This window comes from Carcharodon carcharias, chromosome 30 (genome assembly GCF_017639515.1).
Source record: "Carcharodon carcharias isolate sCarCar2 chromosome 30, sCarCar2.pri, whole genome shotgun sequence".
Taxonomy (NCBI): Eukaryota; Metazoa; Chordata; class Chondrichthyes; order Lamniformes; family Lamnidae; genus Carcharodon; species Carcharodon carcharias.
In genome coordinates this window covers 33,556,694-33,577,113 of record NC_054496.1, presented here as the reverse complement: position 1 = coordinate 33,577,113, position 20,420 = coordinate 33,556,694, and the positions used below count along the sequence as shown (strand labels likewise).

At 52.5% G+C, this 20,420-nt stretch overlaps 1 protein-coding gene across 1 annotated transcript in view; it reads right to left on the bottom strand.

The window, feature by feature from the left end:
- Window positions 1-20,420, bottom strand: part of LOC121271246 (zinc finger protein Gfi-1-like) — a 164,303-nt gene that overhangs the window by 46,235 nt on the left and 97,648 nt on the right. Inside the window, exon 2 of the mRNA XM_041177069.1 lies at window positions 9,042-9,207. Within this exon, the coding sequence (XP_041033003.1) occupies window positions 9,042-9,207 (166 nt within the window). The remainder of the gene's footprint in view (window positions 1-9,041; window positions 9,208-20,420) is intronic.

Here is a 20,420-nt window from a genome sequence, read left to right as displayed (position 1 = left end):
TGTGGGAATTGAGCTGGGAGCGATCCCAGTACCTGTGGGGAGTGTGCTGGAGCGAGCCCAGTACCTGTAGTGATCGAGCTGGAGCAATCCCAGTACCTGTGGGGAGTGTGCTGGAGCGATCCCAGTACCTGTGGGGTGTGTGCTGGAGTGATCCCAGTGCCTGTGCGGATCGAGCTGGAGTGATCACCAGTACCAGTGGGGATCGAGCTGGAGCGATCACCAGTACCTGTCGAGAGTGTGGTGGAGCCATCCCAGTACCTGTCGGGAGTGTGCTGGAGTGTTTCCAGTACCTTTGGGGTGTGTGCTAGAGCGATCCCATTATCTGTGTGGTTTGTGCTGGAATGATCCCAGTAAATTTGGGGAGTGTGCTGGAGCGATCCCAGTAACTGTGGGGTGTGTGCTGGAACGATCCCAGTACCTGTGGGGAGTGTGCTGGAGCGAGCCCAGTACCTGTGGGGAGTGTGCTGGAATGATCCCAGTACCTGTGGTGAATGTGGAGTGATCCCAATAATGTGAGGAATGTGCTGGAGCAATCCCAGTACCGGTGGGGAGTGTGCTGGAGTCAATCCCAGTATCTGAGAGAGGTGTGCTGGAGTCAATCAGTACCTGTGGGGAGTGTGCTGGAGCATTCCCAGTAATGTGAGGAATGTGCTGGAGCGATCACAGTACCTGTGGGAAGTGTGCTGGAGTGATCCCAGTACCTGGGGGGAGTGTGCTGAAGTCGATCCCAGTAAATGTGGGGAGGGTGCTGGAGTCAATCCCAGTGACCGTGGCAATTGAGATGCAGCGATCCCAGTCCCTGTGAGGAGTGTGCTGAATTGATCCCACTGCCTGTGGGGATTGTGCTGGAGTGATCCCAGTAGCTGTGAAGATTGAGCTGGAGCGATCCCAGTACCTGTGGGGAATGTGCTGGAGTGATCCCAGTACCGGTGGGGATTGTGCTGGAGCCATCCCAGTACCTGTGGGGAGTGTGCCGGAGTGATCATAGTACCTGTGGGGATCGAGCTGGAGCGATCCCTGTACCTGTGGGGATCGAGCTGGTGCGATCCCAGTACATGTGGAGATCGAGCTGGAGCGAACCCAGTACCTGTGGGGAGTGTGCTGGAGCCACCCCAGTACCCGTCGGGAGTGTGCTGGAGTGATCCCGGTACATGTGGGGTGTGTGCTGGAGCGATCCCAGTACCTGTGGGGTGTGTGCTGGAATGATCCCAGTACCTGTGGGGTGTGTGCTGGAACGATCCCAGTACCTGTGGGGAGTGGGCCGGAGCAATCCCCCTACCTGTGCCGAATGTGCTGAAGCGATCCCAGTACCTGTGAGGAGTGTGCTGGAGTCAATCCCAGTAACTGTGGGAAGTGAGCTGGGAGCGATCCCAGTACCTGTGGGGTGTGTGCTGGAGTGATCCCCTTCCTGTGGGGATCGAGCTGGAGCGATCCCAGTACCTGTGGGGATCGAGCTGGAGCGATCCCAGTACCTGTCAGGAGTGTGGTGGAGCCATCCCAGTACCTGTCGGGAGTGTGCTGGAGTGATCCCAGTACCTTTGGGGTGTGTGCTGGAGCGATCACAGTACCTGTGTGGTTTGTGCTGGAATGATTCCAGTACCTTTGAGGAGTGTGCTGGATCGATCCCATAACTGTGGGGTGTGTGCTGGATCGATGCCAGTACCTGTGGGGAGTGTGGTGGAGCGAGCCCAGTATCTGTGGGGAGTGTGCTGGAGTGAGCCCAGTACCTGTGGGGAGTGTGCTGGAGTGATCCCTGTACCTGTGGTGAGTGTGCTGGAGTGATCCCAATAATGTGAGGAATGTGCTGGAGCAATCCCAGTACCTGAGGGGAGTGTGCTGGAGTCGATCCCAGTATCTGAGAGAGGTGTGCTGGAGTCAATCAGTACCTGTGGGGAGTGTGCTGGAGCATTCCCAGTAATGTGAGGAATGTGCTGGAGCGATCACAGTACCTGTGGGAAGTGTGCTGGAGTGATCCCAGTACCTGGGGGGAGTGTGCTGAAGTCGATCCCAGTAAATGTGGGGAGGGTGCTGGAGTCAATCCCAGTGACCGTGGCAATTGAGATGCAGCGATCCCAGTCCCTGTGAGGAGTGTGCTGAATTGATCCCACTGCCTGTGGGGATTGTGCTGGAGTGATCCCCGTAGCTGTGAAGATTGAGCTGGAGCGATCCCAGTACCTGTGGGGAATGTGCTGGAGTGATCCCAGTACCGGTGGGAATTGTGCTGGAGCCATCCCAGTACCTGTGGGGAGTGTGCTGGAGTGAGCACAATACCTGTGGGGATAGCGCTGGATCGATCCCAGTACCTGTGGGGATCAAGCTGGTGCGATCCCAGTACCTGTGGAGATCGAGCTGGAGCAATCCCAGTACCTGTGTGGAGTGTGCTGGAGCCATCCCAGTAGCTGTTGGGAGTGTGCTGGAGTGATCCCGGTACCTGTGGGGTGTGTGCTGGAGCGATCCCAGTACCTGTGGGGTTTGTGCTGGAACGATCAAAGTACCTGTGGGGAGTGTGCTGGAGCGATCCCAGTACCTGTGGGGTTTGTGCTGGAACGATCAAAGTACCTGTGGGGAGTGTGCTGGAGCGATCCCAGTACCTGTGGGGTGTGTGCTGGAATGATCCCAGTACCTGTGGGGTGTGTGCTGGAGCGATCCCAGTACCTGTGGAGAGTGTGCTGGAGCAATCCTCCTACCTGTGCCGAAAGTGCTGAAGCGATCCCAGTACCTGTGAGGAGTGTGCTGGAGTCAATCCCAGTAACTGTGGGAAGTGAGCTGGGAGCGATCCCAGTACCTGTGGGGAGTGTGCTGGAGCGTGCCCAGCACCTGTGGGGATCGAGCTGGAGCTATCCCAGTACCTGTGGGGTGTGTGCTGGAGTGATCCCCCTTCCTGTGGGGATCGAGCTGGAGCGATCCCAGTACCTGTTGGGATCGAGCTGGAGCGATCCCAGTACCTGTCAGGAGTGTGGTGGAGCCATCCCAGTACCTGTCGGGAGTGTGCTGGAGTGATCCCAGTACCTTTGGGGTATGTGCTGGAGCGATCACAGTACCTGTGTGGTTTGTGCTGGAATGATCCCAGTACCTTTGGGGAGTGTGCTGGATCAATCCCAGTAACTGTGGGGTGTGTGCTGGATCGATGCCAGTACCTGTGGGGAGTGTGCTGGAGCTGTTCCCAGTCCCTGTGGGGAGTGTGCTGGAGTGAGCCCAGTACCTGTGGGGAGTGTGCTGGAGCTGTTCCCAGTCCCTGTGTGGAGAGTGCTGGAGCGAGCCCAATACCTGTGGGGTGTGTGCTGGAGCGATCCGAGTACCTGTGGGGAGTGTGCTGGAGTGATCCCAGTAGCTGTGGTGAGTGTGCTGAAGAGATCCTTGTACCTGTGAGGGGTGTGTTGTAGTGATCCCAGTACCTGTGGGGCGTGTGCTGGAGCCGTTCCCAGTACCTGTGGCGAAAGTGCTGGAGTGAGCCCAATACCGGTGGGAGTGTGCTGGAGTGATCCCAGTACCTGTGGGGAGTGTGCTGGAGCGATCCCAGTACCAGTGGGGAGTGTGCTGGGGTGATCCCAGTACCTGTGGGGAGTGTCCTGGAGTGATCCCAGTACCTGTGAGGACTGTGCTGGAGCGATCCCAGTACCTGTGGGGAGTGTGTTGGTGCCATCCCACTACCTGTGGCGAATGTGCTGGAGCGAACCCAGTAATGTGAGGAATGTGCTGGAGCTATCCCAGTGCCTGTGGGGAGTGTGCTGGAGTGATCCCAGTACCTGTGGGGCGTTTGCTGGAGCGAGCCCAGTACCTGCGGGGTGTGTACTGGAGCAATCCCACTACCTGTGGCGAGTGTGCTGGAGCGATCCCAGTAATGTGTGGAATGTGCAGGAGCGATCCCAGTACCTGTGGGGAGTGTGCTTGAGTGATCCCAGTATCTGTGGGGAGTGTGCAGGAGTCAATCCCAGTATCTGTGAGGAGTGTGCTGGAGTCAATCTCAGTACCTGTGGGGATTGTTCTGGAGTGATCCCTGTACCTGTGGGGAGTGTGCTGGAGTGATCCCAATAAGGTGAGGAATGTGCTGGAGCGATCCCAGTACCTGTGGGGAGTGTGCTGGAGTCAATCCCAGTATCTGAGAGAGGTGTGCTGGAGTCAATCAGTACCTGTGGGGATTGTGCTGGAGCATTCCCAGTAATGTGATGAATGTGCTGGAGCGATCACAGTACTTGTAGGAAGTGTGCTGGAGTGATCCCAGTACCTGGGGGGAGTGTGCTGAAGTCAATCCCAGTAAATGTGGGGAGGGTGCTGGAGTGATCCCAGTGACCGTGGCAATTGAGATGCAGCGATCCCAGTCCCTGTGAGGAGTGTGCTGAATTGATCCCACTGCCTGTGGGGATTGTGCTGGAGTGATCCCAGTACCTGTGGGGATCGAGCTGGAGCAATCCCAGCACCTGTGGGGACTGTGCTGGAGCCATCCCAGTACCTGTCGGGTGTGTGCTGGAGCGATCCCAGTACCTGTGGGGTTTGTGCTGGAACGATCAAAGTACCTGTGGGGAGTGTGCTGGAGCGATCCCAGTACCTGTGGGGTGTGTGATGGAACGATCCCAGTACCTGTGGTGTGTATGCTGGAGCGAACCCAGTACCTGTGGGGAGTATGCTGGAGCAATCCCCCTACCTGTGCCATATGTGCTGAAATGATCCCAGTACCTGTGAGGAGTGTGCTGGAGTCAATACCAGTAACTGTGAGAAGTGAGCTGGGAGCAATCCAGTACTTGTGGGGAGTGTGCTGGAGTGATCCCAGTGCCTGTGGGGATCGAGCTGGAGCGATCCCAGTACCTGTGCAGATTGTGCTGGAGCCATCCCAGTACCTCTGGGGAGTGTGCTGGAGTGATCCCAGTACCTGTGGGGATCGAGCTGGCGCGATCCCAGTAACTGTGGGGATCGAGCTGGTGCGATCCCAGTACCTGTGGAGATCGAGCTGGAGCAATCCCAGTACCTGTGGGGAGTGTGCTGGAGCCATCCCAGTACCTGTCGGGAGTGTGCTGGAGTGATCCCGGTACCTGTGGGGTGTGTGCTGGAGCGATCCCAGTACCTGTGGGGTTTGTGCTGGAACGATCAAAGTACCTGTGGGGAGTGTGCTGGAGCGATCCCAGTACCTGTGGGGTGTGTGCTGGAACGATCCCAGTACCTGTGGGGTGTGTGCTGGAGCAATCCCCCTACCTGTGCCGAATGTGCTGAAGCAATCCCAGTACCTGTGAGGAGTGTGCTGGAGTCAATCCCAGTAACTGTGGGAAGTGAGCTGGGAGCGATCCGAGTACCTGTGGGGAGTGTGCTGGAGCGTGCCCAGCACCTGTGGGGATCGAGCTGGAGCAATCCCAGTACCTGTGGGGAGTGTGCTGGAGTGATCCCAGTGCCTGTGGGGATCGAGCTGGAGCGATCCCAGTACCTGTGTGGTTTGTGCTGGAATGATCCCAGTACCTTTGGGGAGTGTGCTGGAGCGATCCCAGTAACTGTGGGGTGTGTGCTGGAGCGATCCCAGTACCTGTGGCGATCGAGATGGTGCGATCCCAGTACCTGTGGGGAGTGTGCTGGAGCCATCCCAGTACCTGTCGGGAGTGTGCTGGAGTGATCCCAGTACCTGTGGGGTGTGTGTGCTGGAGCTATCCCAGTACCTGTGGGGTTTGTGCTGGAACGATCCCAGTACCTGTGGGGAGTGTGCTGGAGCAATCCTCCTACCTGTGCCGAAAGTGCTGAAGTGATCCCAGTACCTGTGAGGAGTGTGCTGGAGTCAATCCCAGTAACTGTGGGGAGTGAGCTGGGAGCGATCCCAGTAGCTGTGGGGAGTGTGCTGGAGCGTGCCCAGCACCTGTGGGGATCGAGCTGGAGCTATCCCAGTACCTGTGGGGTGTGTGCTGGAGTGATCCCCCTTCCTGTGGGGATCGAGCTGGAGCGATCCCAGTACCTGTGGGGATCGAGCTGGAGCGATCCCAGTACCTGTCAGGAGTGTGGTGGAGCCATCCCAGTACCTGTCGGGAGTGTGCTGGAGTGATCCCAGTACCTTTGGGGTGTGTGCTGGAGCGATCACAGTACCTGTGTGGTTTGTGCTGGAATGATCCCAGTACCTTTGGGGAGTGTGCTGGATCGATCCCAGTAACTGTGGGGTGTGTGCTGGATCGATGCCAGTACCTGTGGGGAGTGTGCTGGAGCGAACCCAGTACCTGTGGGGAGTGTTCTGGAGCTGTTCCCAATCCCTGTGGGGAGGGTGCTGGAGCGAGCCCAGTACCTCTGGGGAGTATGCTGGAGCTGTTCCCAGTCCCTGTGGGGAGTGTGCTGGAGTGAGCCCAGTACCTGTGGGGAGTGTGCTGGAGCTTTTCCCAGTCCCTGTGGGGAGAGTGCTGGAGCGAGCCCACTACCTGAGGGGAATGTGCTGGAGCGATCCGAGTACCTGTGGGGAGTGTGCTGGAGTGATCCCAGTAGCTGTGGTGAGTGTGCTGAAGTGATCCTTGTACCTGTGAGGGGTGTGTTGTAGTGATCCCAGTACCTGTGGGGCGTGTGCTGGAGCCTTTCCCAGTACCAGTGGGGAAAGTGCTGGAGTGAGCCCAATACCGGTGGGAGTGTGCTGGAGTGATCCCAGTACCTGTGGGAAGTGTGCTGGAGCGATCCCAGTACCAGTGGGGAGTGTGCTGGGGTGATCCCAGTACCTGTGGGGAGTGTCCTGGAGTGATCCCAGTACCTGTGAGGACTGTGCTGGAGCGATCCCAGTACCTGTGGGGAGTGTGTTGGTGCCATCCCACTACCTGTGGCGAATGTGCTGGAGCGAACCCAGTAATGTGAGGAATGTGCTGGAGCTATCCCAGTGCCTGTGTGGAGTGTGCTGGAGTGATCCCAGTACCTGTGGGGCGTTTGCTGGAGCGAGCCCAGTACCTGCGGGGTGTGTACTGGAGCAATCCCACTACCTGTGGCGAGTGTGCTGGAGCGATCCCAGTACCTGTGGGGAGTGTGCTTGAGTGATCCCAGTACCTGTGGGGAGTGTGCAGGAGTCAATCCCAGTATCTGTGAGGAGTGTGCTGGAGTCAATCTCAGTACCTGTGGGGATTGTTCTGGAGTGATCCCAGTACCTGTGGGGAGTGTGCTGGAGTGATCCCAATAATGTGAGGAATGTGCTGGAGCGATCCCAGTACCTGTGGGGAGTGTGCTGGAGTCAATCCCAGTATCTGAGAGAGGTGTGCTGGAGTCAATCAGTACCTGTGGGGATTGTGCTGGGGCATTCCCAGTAATGTGATGAATGTGCTGGAGCGATCACAGTACTTGTAGGAAGTGTGCTGGAGTGATCCCAGTACCTGGGGGGAGTGTGCTGAAGTCGATCCCAGTAAATGTGGGGAGGGTGCTGGAGTCAATCCCAGTGACCGTGGCAATTGAGATGCAGCGATCCCAGTCCCTGTGAGGAGTGTGCTGAATTGATCCCACTGCCTGTGGGGATTGTGCTGGAGTGATCCCAGTACCTGTGGGGATCGAGCTGGAGCAATCCCAGCACCTGCGGGGACTGTGCTGGAGCCATCCCAGTACCTGTCGGGTGTGTGCTGGAGCGATCCCAGTACCTGTGGAGTTTGTGCTGGAACGATCAAAGTACCTGTGGGGAGTGTGCTGGAGCGATCCCAGTACCTGTGGGGTGTGTGATGGAACGATCCCAGTACCTGTGGGGTGTATGCTGGAGCGATCCCAGTACCTGTGGGGAGTGTGCTGGAGCGTGCCCAGCACCTGTGGAGATCGAGCTGGAGCAATCCCAGTACCTGTGGGGAGTGCGCTGGAGCTATCCCAGTACCTGTGGGGTGTGTGCTTGAGTGATCCCCCTGCCTGTGGGTATCAAGCTGGAGCGATCCCAGTACCTGTGGGGATCGAGCTGGAGCGATCCCAGTACCTGTCGGGCGTGTGGTGGAGCCATCCCAGTACCTGTCGGGAGTGTGCTGGAGTGATCCCAGTACCTTTGGGGTGTGTGCTGGAGCGATCCCAGTACCTGTGTGGTTTGTGCTGGAATGATCCCAGTACCTTTGGGGAGTGTGCTGGATCGATCCCAGTAACTGTGGGGTGTGTGCTGGATCGATGCCAGTACCTGTGGGGAGTGTGCTGGAGCGAACCCAGTACCTGTGGGGAGTGTTCTGGAGCTGTTCCCAATCCCTGTGGGGAGGGTGCTGGAGCGAGCCCAGGACCTCTGGGGATTGTGCTGGAGATGTTCCCAGTCCCTGTGGGGAGTGTGCTGGAGTGAGCCCAGTACCTGTGGGGAGAGTGCAGGAGCTGTTCCCAGTCCCTGTGGGGAGAGTGCTGGAGCGAGCCCAATACCTGTGGGGAGTGTGCTGGAGCGATCCGAGTACCTGTGGGGAGTGTGCTGGAGTGATCCCAGTACCTGTGGTGAGTGTGCTGAAGAGATCCTTGTACCTGTGAGGGGTGTGTTGGAGTGATCCCAGTACCTGTGGGGAAAGTGCTGGAGCGAGGCCAATACCGGTGGGAGTGTGCTGGAGTGATCCCAGTACCTGTGGGGAGTGTGCTTGAGCGATCCCATTATCTTTGGGGTATGTGCTGGAGTGATCCTAGTATCGGTGGGGAGTGTTCTTGTGTCAATTCCAGTACTTGTGAGGATTGAGCTGGAACGATTGCTGGACCTGTGGGGTGTGTGCTGGAGTCAATCCCAGTATTTGTGGGGAGTGTGTTTGTGTGATCCCAGTGCCTGTGGGGAGTGTGCTGGAGCGATCCCAGTACCTTTGCGGATTGTGCTGGAATGATCCCAGTACCTGTGGTGTGTGTGCTGGAATTGATCCAGTACCTGTCGGGATTGTGCTGGAATGATCCCAGTACCTGTGGTGTGTGTGCTGGAATTGATCCAGTACCTGTGGGGATTGTGCTGGAATGATCCCAGTACCTGTGGGGAGTGTGCTGGAGTGATCCCAGTACCTGTGGGGTGTTTGCTGGAGTGATCCCAGTACCTGTGGGGTGTTTGCTGGAGTGATCCCATTACCTGTGGGGAGTCTGCTGGAATTGATCCCAGTACCTGTGGGGAGTGTACTGGACATTATCCTTACCTGTGTGGATGAAGGTGTGTTTCTTCATGTCGGACTTCTGATGGAAGCATTTCCCACAATACTGACAGGGATAGGGCCGCGTGTCGGAGTGGATCAGCAGGTGTGTGGAAAGTGTCGAGGAACGTTTGAAATTTTTCCCACAGATCTTACAGCTGAAACTCTTATCCTGCAAAAGGAGGGCAGAATACAGATAAAGAGCTTTATCTTTTTCCACTGTTCACCTTCCTGGTGGTGCTAATTTCTGCAAGATTCCCCTTGCTGTCCCCCTCCCATTTCCAATTTACTCACTTTGGTTAAACTAAGTGCCAACAATGAGTGAACAATATGAGCATCAATGTGAACAACCAGGAGTGGTCCAATCCATCTGACATCCCACACACTTCTCCAAGTAGTGATCAGGACTGGATCTGGCTTACTCACCTCTCCATACTGCAAAACCCAATCAACCTCTCTCCATCTTTAACCCTGTACCAATCCCAAACTAATCCCACTGTCCCATTCTCCCCCCATAGCCCCGTATAATCCCAAACTAATCCCACTGCCCCATTCTCTCCCCATAGCTCTGCATCAATCCCCAAACTAATCCCACTGTCCCATTCTCTCCCAATAGCCTTGTATAATCCCAAACTAATCCCACTAACCCACTCTCTCCCCATAGCCCTGTATCAATCCCCAAACTAAACCCACTGTCCCATTCTCCCCCCATAGCCCTGTATAATCCCAAACTAATCCCACTGTCCCACTCTCTCCCCATAGCCCTGCATCAATCCCCAAACTAATCCCACTGTCCCATTCTCTCCCAATAGCCTTGTATAATCCCAAACTAATCCCACTGTCCCGCTCTCTACCCATAGCCCTGTACCAATCCCAAACTAATCCCACTGTCCCGCTCTCTACCCATAGCCCTGCATCAATCCCCAAACTAATCCCACTGTCCCACTCTCTCCCCATATCCCTGTATCAATCCCAAACTAATCCCACTGTCCCACTCTCTCCCCATAGCCCTGCATCAATCCCCAAACTAATCCCACTGTCCCATTCTCTCCCAATAGCCTTGTATAATCCCAAACGAATCCCACTGTCCCGCTCTCTCCACATAGCCCTGTATCAATCCCCAAACTAATCTCACTGTCCAACTCTCTCCCCATAGCGCTGTATCAATCCCCAAACTAATCCCACCTCCCCGCTCTGTCCCCATAGCCCTGTATCAATCCCAAACTAATCCCACTGCCCCACTCTCTCTCCATTGCCCTGTATCAATCCCAAACTAATCGCACTGCCCCGCTCTCTCCCCATAGCCCTGTATCAATCCCCAAACTAATCCCACTGTCCTGCTCTCTCCCCATAGCCCTGTACAAATGCCAAGTTTAATCCCACTGTCCCACTCTCTCCCCATAGCCCTGTATCAATCCCCAAACTAATCCCACTGCCCTGCTCTCTCCCCGTAGCCCTGTACCAATCCCCAAACTAATCCCACTGTCCCACACTCTCCCCATAGCCCTGCACCAATCCCAAACTAATCCCACTGTCCCACCCTCTCCCCATAGCCCTGTACCAATCCCTAAACTAATCCCACTGTCCCACTCTCTCCCCATAGCCCTGTACCAATCCCAAACTAATCCCACTGTCCCACTCTCTCCCCATAGCCCTGTATCAATCCCCAAACTAATCTCACTGTCCAACTCTCTCCCCATAGCCCTGTATCAATCCCCAAACTAATCCCACCGCCCCGCTCTGTCCCCATAGCCCTGTATCAATCCCAAACTAATCCCACTGCCCCACTCTCTCTCCATTGCCCTGTATCAATCCCCAAACTAATCCCACTGCCCCGCTCTCTCCCCATAGCCCTGTATCAATCCCAAACTAATCCCACTGCCCCACTCTCTCTCCATTGCCCAGTATCAATCCCCAAACTAATTCCAATGTCCTGCTCTCTCCCCATAGCCCTGTATCATTCCCCAAACTATTCCCACTGTCCCACTCTCTTCCCATAGCCCTGTACCAATCCCAAACTAATCCCACTGTCCCACTTTCTCCCCATAGCCCTGTACCAATCCCTAAACTAATCCCACTATCCCACTCTCTCCCCATAGCCCTGTATCAATCGCCAAACTAATCCCACTGTCCCGCTCTCTCCCCATAGCCCTATACCAATCCCAAACTAATCCCACTGTCCCACTCTCTCCCCAAAGCCCTGTACCAATCCCAAAATAATCCCACTGTCCCACTCTCTCCCCATAGCCCTGTACCAATCCCAAACTAATCCCACTGCCCCGCTCTCTCCCCATAGCCCTGTATCAATCCCCAAATTAATCCCACTGCCCTGCTCTCTCCCCATAGCCCTGTATCAATCCCCAAACTAATCCCACTGCCCCACTCTCTCCCCATAGCCCTGTATCAATCCCACACTAATCCCACTGCCCCGCTCTCTCCCCATAGCCCTGTATCAATCCCAAACTAATCCCACTCTCTCCCAATAGCCCTGTATCAATCCCAAACTAATCCCACTGTCCCACTCTCTCCCCATAGCCCTGTATCAATTCCAAACTAATCCCACTGCCCCACTCTCTCCTCATAGCCCTGTATCAATCCCCAAACTAATCTCACTGCCCCACTCTCTCCTCATAGCCCTGTATCAATCCCAAACTAATCCCACTGCCCCGCTCTCTCCCCATAGCCCTGTATCAATCCCAAACTAATCCCACTGTCCCACTCTCTCCCCATAGCCCTGTATCAATCCCAAACTAATCCCACTGTCCCACTCTCTCCCCCTAGCCCTGTATCAATCCCAAACTAATCCCACTGTCCCACTCTCTCCCCATAGCCCTGTATCAATCCCCAAACTAATCCCACTGCCCCGCTCTCTCCCCATAGCCCTGTACCAATCCCAAACTAATCCCACTGCCCCTTTCCCTGGAGTGTCAGCCTGGCCCTGTTCCCAAGTCTCTAGTGGGATATGAACCCTCGACCTCCTGACTCCGACAGCTGAGTCACTGCTGATCCGTATTGACTCCCTGAAGGTCAGGCGGACGATATCCAGCGACAACCCACTACCCCCACCCCCCATTCACTTTACCAGCAACATCCCCAAGAAATTGAAGTCGATGATGCACACGTGAGCTCTGTCAGAGACACGCTCCAGCTTCGATCAGCTCATATTACCCCAGCGCACCATCACTCTGGCAATGTCTTCCAGTAACTACCCCACAACTACAGATGGATCCTTGTGGATTTACATTCCTATCCCAGGATGGGGCATAATCAACAAGTAGCTTGATGATACAAGAGTCAGTGTTGATATCTGTGTATTACGAGAATGTTTGGTGTGTGTGATTTCAGCCAGGTTCAGGTTTACCCAGTTCAAGAAGCAGCCAACTGTTTCAATGTATAGCAACTTGTTCGGAGCCCCCAGGTCTCAGTTCCTGCTCCGTTATGATCTATTGTGTTTTTTTACAACTGTGAGGAATTTATTGCAGCTGCCGGAGAAATGTTCCAGTGAGAATGGAGAGTGGGTGGTGTAACATCACCATCTGATGGTGTGGGAAAATATGACATAGGAAGTTTACATGGTAATAATTTTTATCGAACAATCTGTTTGTGTGTGTGTGTGTGTGTGTGAACACTGAGTTTGTCTGTGTGTGTGTGTTTGAGGACACTGAGTTTGTGTGTGTGTGTGTGAGGACACTGAGTTTGTATGTGTGTGTGTGTGTGTGTCTGTGTGTGGGGACAGTGAGTTTGTGTATGTGTGTGTGTGTGTCAGGACACTGAGTTTGTGTGTGTGTGTGTGAGGACACTGAGTTTGTATGTGTGTGTGTGTGTGTGTCTGTGTGTGGGGACAGTGAGTTTGTGTATGTGTGTGTGTGTGTCAGGACACTGAGTTTGTGTGTGTGTGTGTGTGTGTGTGTGTGGACAGTGAGTTTGTGCGTGTGTGCGCACAGTGAGTTTGTGTGTATGTGTGGACACTGAGTTTGTGTGTTTGTGTGTGTGTGGACACTGAGTTTGTGTGTTTGTGTGTGTGTGGACAATGAGTTTGTGTGTGTCTGTGTGTGTGTGTGTCGACACTGAGTTTTTGTGTGTGTGTGTGTGTGTGTGTGTCTGTGTGTGTGGACAGTGAGTTTGTGTGTGTGTGTGTGTGTGTGTGTCGACACTGAGTTTTTGTGTGTGTGTGGACACTGAGTTTGTGTGTGTGTGTGTAGACACTGAGTTTGTGTGTGTGTGTGTGTGGACACTGAGTTTGTGTGTGTCTGTGTGTGCGTGTCAAGACTGAGTTTGTGTGTATATGTGTGGGTGGACACTGAGTTTGTGCTTGTGTGTGTGTGTGGACACTGAGTTTGTGGGTGTGTGTGTGGAAACTGAGTTTGTGTGTGTCTGTGTGTGTGTCGAGACTGAGTTTATGTGTATACGTGTGGGTGGACACTGAGTTTGTGTTTGTGTGTGTGTGTGGACAGTGAGTTTGTGTGTGCGTGTGTGTGCACAGTGAGTTTGTGTGTATGTGTGGACGCTGAGTTTGTGTGTTTGTGTTTGTGTGTGTGTGGACACTGAGTTTGTGTGTGTGTGTGTGGACCCGGAGTTTGTGTGTTTGTGTTTGTGTGTGTGTTTGTATGGGCGTGTGTGTGTGTGTGTGTGGACACTGAGTTTGTGTGTGTTTGTGTGGACACTGAGTTTGTGTGTGTGTGTGTGGACACTGAGTTTGTGTGTGTCTGTGTGTGTGTCGAGACTGAGTTTGTGTGTGTGTGTGTGGACACTGAGTTTGTGTGTATATGTGTGGGTGGACACTGAGTTTGTGTTTGTGTGTGTGTGTGGACAGTGAGTTTGTGTGTGTGTGTGTGTGTGTGTGCACAGTGAGTTTGTGTGTATGTGTGGACACTGAGTTTGTGCGTTTGTGTTTGTGTGAACACTGAGTTTGTGTATTTGTGTGTGTGTTGACACTGAGTTTGTCTGTGTGTGTGTGTGTGTGTGTGTGTGTGTCGACACTGAGTTTGTGTCTGTGTGTGTGTCGAGACTGAGTTTGTGTGTGTGTGTGGACACTGAGTTTGTGTGTATATGTGTGGGTGGACACTGAGTTTGTGTGTGTGTGTGTGTGGACACTGAGTTTGTGTGTGTGTGTGTGCGTGTGTGTGGGCACTGAGCATGTGTGTTTGTGTGTGTGTGTGTGGATATTGAGTTTGCGTGTGTATGTGTGTGTGTGTGTGTGTTTGTGAGTGTGTGTGTGTGGGTGGACACTGAGCTTGTGTGTGTGTGTGTGTGCGGACACTGAGTTTGTGTGTGTCTGTGTATGTGTGTGTGTGTGTGGACACTGAGTTTGTGAGTTTGTGGACACAGAGTTTGTGTGTGTGTGTGTGTGTGTGTGTATGGACACTGAGTTTGTGTGTGTGTTGGTGTGGACACTGAGTTTGTGTGTGTGTGTTTATGTGTGTGTGTGCGGATACTGTGTGTGTGTGTGTGTGTGTGTGTGTGTGTGTGTGTGTGGACACGGAGTTTGTGTCTGTGTGTGGACATTGATTTTGTGCGTGTGAGTGGACACTGAGTTTGAGTATGTGTGTGTCTGAGTGGGTGGGTGGACACTGAGTTTGTGTGTTTGTGTGTGTGTGTGTGTGTGTGTGGACACTGAGTTTGTGTATGTGTGTGTGTGTGGACAGTGAGTTTGTGTATGTGTGTGTGTGTGGACAGTGAGTTTGTGTATGTGTGGACACTGAGTTTGCGTGTTTGTGTGTGTGTGGACACTGAGTTTGTGTGTTAGCGTGAGTGTGTGTGTGTGTGGACAGTGAGTTTGTGTGTGTGTGTGCACCCGGAGTTTGTGTGTTTGTGTTTGTCTGTGTGTTTTTATGGGTGTGTGTGTATGTGGACACTGAGTTTGTGAGTGTGTGTGTATGTGTGTGTGTGTGTGTGTGTGTGGACACTGAGTTTGTGTGTGTGTGTGAGTGAGTGGACACTGAGTTTGTGTTTTTGTGTGGACACTGAGTTTGTGTGTGTGTGTGTGTGGACACTGAGTTTCTGTGTGTGTGTGTATACTGAGTTTGTGTGTTTGTGTGTGCGTGTGAACACTGAGTTTGTGTGTTTGTGTGTGTGTGGACACTGAGCTTGTGTGCGTGTGTGTGTGGACGTTGAGTTTGTGTGTGTGTGTGGACACTGAGTTTGCGTGTTTGCGTGAGTGTGTGTGTGTGTGGACAGTGAGTTTGTGTGTGTGTGGACAGTGAGTTTGTGTGTACGTGTGGACACTGAGTTTGTGTGTGTGTGTGTGGACACTGAGTTTGTGTGTGTGTGTGTGTGTGGACCCGGAGTTTGTGTGTTTGTGTTTGTCTGTGTGTTTGTATGGGTGTGTGTATGTGGACACTGAGTTTGTGTGTGTGTGTGTGTGTGTGTGTGTGTGCGCGTATGTGTGTGTGTGTGTGCGTGTGTGGACACTGAGTTTGTGTGTGTGTGTGGACACTGTGTGTGTGTGTGTGGACACTGCGTTTGTGTGTGTGTGTTTGTGTGTGTGTGTGGACACTGTGTGTGTGTGTGTGTGTGTGTGTGTGTGTGTGTGTGGACACTGAGTTTGTGTCTGTGTGTGGACACTGATTTTGTGCGTGTGTGTGGACACTGAGTTTGTGTGTTTGTGTGTGTTTGTGTGTGTGTGTGTGTGTGTGGGCACTGAGTTTGTATGTTTGTGTGTGTGTGTGTGTTGACAGATTTTGTGTGTGTGTGTGTGGACAGTGAGTTTGTGTGTGTGTGGACACTGAGTTTGCGTGCTTGTGTGTGTGTGGACAGTGAGTTTGTGTGTGTGTGTGGACAGTGAGTTTGTGTGTATGTGTGGACGCTGAGTTTGTGTGTTTGTGTGTGTGTGGACACTGAGTTTGTGTGTGTGTGTGGACCCGGAGTTTGTGTGTTTGTGTTTGTGTGTGTGTTTGTATGGGCGTGTGTGGACACTGAGTTTGTGTGGACACTGAGTTTGTGTGGACACTGAGGTTGTGTGTGTGTGTGTGTGTGTGTGTGTGTGTGTGTGTGTGTGTGTGTGTGTTTGTGTGGACACTGAGTTTGTGTGTTTGTGGACACTGAGTTTGTGTGTGTGTGTGTGTGTGTGTGGACACTGAGTTTGTTTGTGTGTGTGTGGACACTGATATTGTGCGTGCGTGTGGACACTCAGTTTGAGTTTGTGTGTGTCTGCATGGGTGGGTGGTCACTGAGTTTGTGTGTTTGTGTGTGTGTGTGCGTGTGTGGACACTGAGTTTGTATGTTTGTGTGCGTGTGTTGTGTGTTGACACTGAGTTTGTGTTTGTGTGTGTGTGTGTGGACAGTGAGTTTGTGTGAGTGTGTGGACAGTGAGTTTGTGTGTATGTGTGGACGCTGAGTTTGTGTGTGTGTGTGTGGACCCGGAGTTTGTGTGTTTGTGTTTGTGTGTGTGTTTGTATGGGTGTGTGTGTGTGTGTCTGTGTGTGTGGACACTGAGTTTGTGTGTGTGTGTGTGTGTGTGTGTGTGTGTGTGTGTGTGGACACTGAGTTTGTGTGTGTCTGTGTGTGTGTCGAGACTGAGTTTGTGTGTGTGTGTGTGGACACTGAGTTTGTGTGTATATGTGTGGGTGGACACTGAGTTTGTGTTTGTGTGTGTGTGTGGACAGTGAGTTTGTGTGTGTGTGTGTGTGTGTGTGCACAGTGAGTTTGTGTGTATGTGTGGACACTGAGTTTGTGCGTTTGTGTTTGTGTGAACACTGAGTTTGTGTATTTGTGTGTGTGTTGACACTGAGTTTGTCTGTGTGTGTGTGTGTGTGTGTGTGTGTGTCGACACTGAGTTTGTGTCTGTGTGTGTGTCGAGACTGAGTTTGTGTGTGTGTGTGGACACTGAGTTTGTGTGTATATGTGTGGGTGGACACTGAGTTTGTGTGTGTGTGTGTGTGGACACTGAGTTTGTGTGTGTGTGTGTGCGTGTGTGTGGGCACTGAGCATGTGTGTTTGTGTGTGTGTGTGTGGATATTGAGTTTGCGTGTGTATGTGTGTGTGTGTGTGTGTTTGTGAGTGTGTGTGTGTGGGTGGACACTGAGCTTGTGTGTGTGTGTGTGTGCGGACACTGAGTTTGTGTGTGTCTGTGTATGTGTGTGTGTGTGTGGACACTGAGTTTGTGAGTTTGTGGACACAGAGTTTGTGTGTGTGTGTGTGTGTGTGTGTATGGACACTGAGTTTGTGTGTGTGTTGGTGTGGACACTGAGTTTGTGTGTGTGTGTTTATGTGTGTGTGTGCGGATACTGTGTGTGTGTGTGTGTGTGTGTGTGTGTGTGTGTGTGTGGACACGGAGTTTGTGTCTGTGTGTGGACATTGATTTTGTGCGTGTGAGTGGACACTGAGTTTGAGTATGTGTGTGTCTGAGTGGGTGGGTGGACACTGAGTTTGTGTGTTTGTGTGTGTGTGTGTGTGTGTGTGTGGACACTGAGTTTGTGTATGTGTGTGTGTGTGGACAGTGAGTTTGTGTATGTGTGTGTGTGTGGACAGTGAGTTTGTGTATGTGTGGACACTGAGTTTGCGTGTTTGTGTGTGTGTGGACACTGAGTTTGTGTGTTAGCGTGAGTGTGTGTGTGTGTGGACAGTGAGTTTGTGTGTGTGTGTGCACCCGGAGTTTGTGTGTTTGTGTTTGTCTGTGTGTTTTTATGGGTGTGTGTGTATGTGGACACTGAGTTTGTGAGTGTGTGTGTATGTGTGTGTGTGTGTGTGTGTGGACACTGAGTTTGTGTGTGTGTGTGAGTGAGTGGACACTGAGTTTGTGTTTTTGTGTGGACACTGAGTTTGTGTGTGTGTGTGTGTGGACACTGAGTTTCTGTGTGTGTGTGTATACTGAGTTTGTGTGTTTGTGTGTGCGTGTGAACACTGAGTTTGTGTGTTTGTGTGTGTGTGGACACTGAGCTTGTGTGCGTGTGTGTGTGGACGTTGAGTTTGTGTGTGTGTGTGGACACTGAGTTTGCGTGTTTGCGTGAGTGTGTGTGTGTGTGGACAGTGAGTTTGTGTGTGTGTGGACAGTGAGTTTGTGTGTATGTGTGGACACTGAGTTTGTGTGTGTGTGTGTGGACACTGAGTTTGTGTGTGTGTGTGTGTGGACCCGGAGTTTGTGTGTTTGTGTTTGTCTGTGTGTTTGTATGGGTGTGTGTATGTGGACACTGAGTTTGTGTGTGTGTGTGTGTGTGTGTGTGTGTGCGCGTATGTGTGTGTGTGTGTGCGTGTGTGGACACTGAGTTTGTGTGTGTGTGTGGACACTGTGTGTGTGTGTGTGGACACTGCGTTTGTGTGTGTGTGTTTGTGTGTGTGTGTGGACACTGTGTGTGTGTGTGTGTGTGTGTGTGTGTGTGTGGACACTGAGTTTGTGTCTGTGTGTGGACACTGATTTTGTGCGTGTGTGTGGACACTGAGTTTGTGTGTTTGTGTGTGTTTGTGTGTGTGTGTGTGTGTGTGGGCACTGAGTTTGTATGTTTGTGTGTGTGTGTGTGTTGACAGATTTTGTGTGTGTGTGTGTGGACAGTGAGTTTGTGTGTGTGTGGACACTGAGTTTGCGTGCTTGTGTGTGTGTGGACAGTGAGTTTGTGTGTGTGTGTGGACAGTGAGTTTGTGTGTATGTGTGGACGCTGAGTTTGTGTGTTTGTGTGTGTGTGGACACTGAGTTTGTGTGTGTGTGTGGACCCGGAGTTTGTGTGTTTGTGTTTGTGTGTGTGTTTGTATGGGCGTGTGTGGACACTGAGTTTGTGTGGACACTGAGTTTGTGTGGACACTGAGGTTGTGTGTGTGTGTGTGTGTGTGTGTGTGTGTGTGTGTGTGTGTGTGTGTGTGTGTGTGTGTGTGTGTGTGTGTGTGTTTGTGTGGACACTGAGTTTGTGTGTTTGTGGACACTGAGTTTGTGTGTGTGTGTGTGTGTGTGTGGACACTGAGTTTGTTTGTGTGTGTGTGGACACTGATATTGTGCGTGCGTGTGGACACTCAGTTTGAGTTTGTGTGTGTCTGCATGGGTGGGTGGTCACTGAGTTTGTGTGTTTGTGTGTGTGTGTGCGTGTGTGGACACTGAGTTTGTATGTTTGTGTGCGTGTGTTGTGTGTTGACACTGAGTTTGTGTTTGTGTGTGTGTGTGTGGACAGTGAGTTTGTGTGAGTGTGTGGACAGTGAGTTTGTGTGTATGTGTGGACGCTGAGTTTGTGTGTGTGTGTGTGGACCCGGAGTTTGTGTGTTTGTGTTTGTGTGTGTGTTTGTATGGGTGTGTGTGTGTGTGTCTGTGTGTGTGGACACTGAGTTTGTGTGTGTGTGTGTGTGTGTGTGTGTGTGTGTGTGTGGACACTGAGTTTGTGTGTGTCTGTGTGTGTGTCGAGACTGAGTTTGTGTGTGTGTGTGTGGACACTGAGTTTGTGTGTATATGTGTGGGTGGACACTGAGTTTGTGTTTGTGTGTGTGTGTGGACAGTGAGTTTGTGTGTGTGTGTGTGTGTGTGTGCACAGTGAGTTTGTGTGTATGTGTGGACACTGAGTTTGTGCGTTTGTGTTTGTGTGAACACTGAGTTTGTGTATTTGTGTGTGTGTTGTCACTGTGTTTGTCTGTGTGTGTGTGTGTGTGTGTGTGTGTGTCGACACTGAGTTTGTGTCTGTGTGTGTGTCGAGACTGAGTTTGTGTGTGTGTGTGGACACTGAGTTTGTGTGTATATGTGTGGGTGGACACTGAGTTTGTGTGTGTGTGTGTGTGGACACTGAGTTTGTGTGTGTGTGTGTGCGTGTGTGTGGGCACTGAGCATGTGTGTTTGTGTGTGTGTGTGTGGATATTGAGTTTGCGTGTGTATGTGTGTGTGTGTGTGTGTTTGTGAGTGTGTGTGTGTGGGTGGACACTGAGCTTGTGTGTGTGTGTGTGTGCGGACACTGAGTTTGTGTGTGTCTGTGTATGTGTGTGTGTGTGTGGACACTGAGTTTGTGAGTTTGTGGACACAGAGTTTGTGTGTGTGTGTGTGTGTGTGTGTATGGACACTGAGTTTGTGTGTGTGTTGGTGTGGACACTGAGTTTGTGTGTGTGTGTTTATGTGTGTGTGTGCGGATACTGTGTGTGTGTGTGTGTGTGTGTGTGTGTGTGTGTGTGTGTGTGGACACGGAGTTTGTGTCTGTGTGTGGACATTGATTTTGTGCGTGTGAGTGGACACTGAGTTTGAGTATGTGTGTGTCTGAGTGGGTGGGTGGACACTGAGTTTGTGTGTTTGTGTGTGTGTGTGTGTGTGTGTGTGGACACTGAGTTTGTGTATGTGTGTGTGTGTGGACAGTGAGTTTGTGTATGTGTGTGTGTGTGGACAGTGAGTTTGTGTATGTGTGGACACTGAGTTTGCGTGTTTGTGTGTGTGTGGACACTGAGTTTGTGTGTTAGCGTGAGTGTGTGTGTGTGTGGACAGTGAGTTTG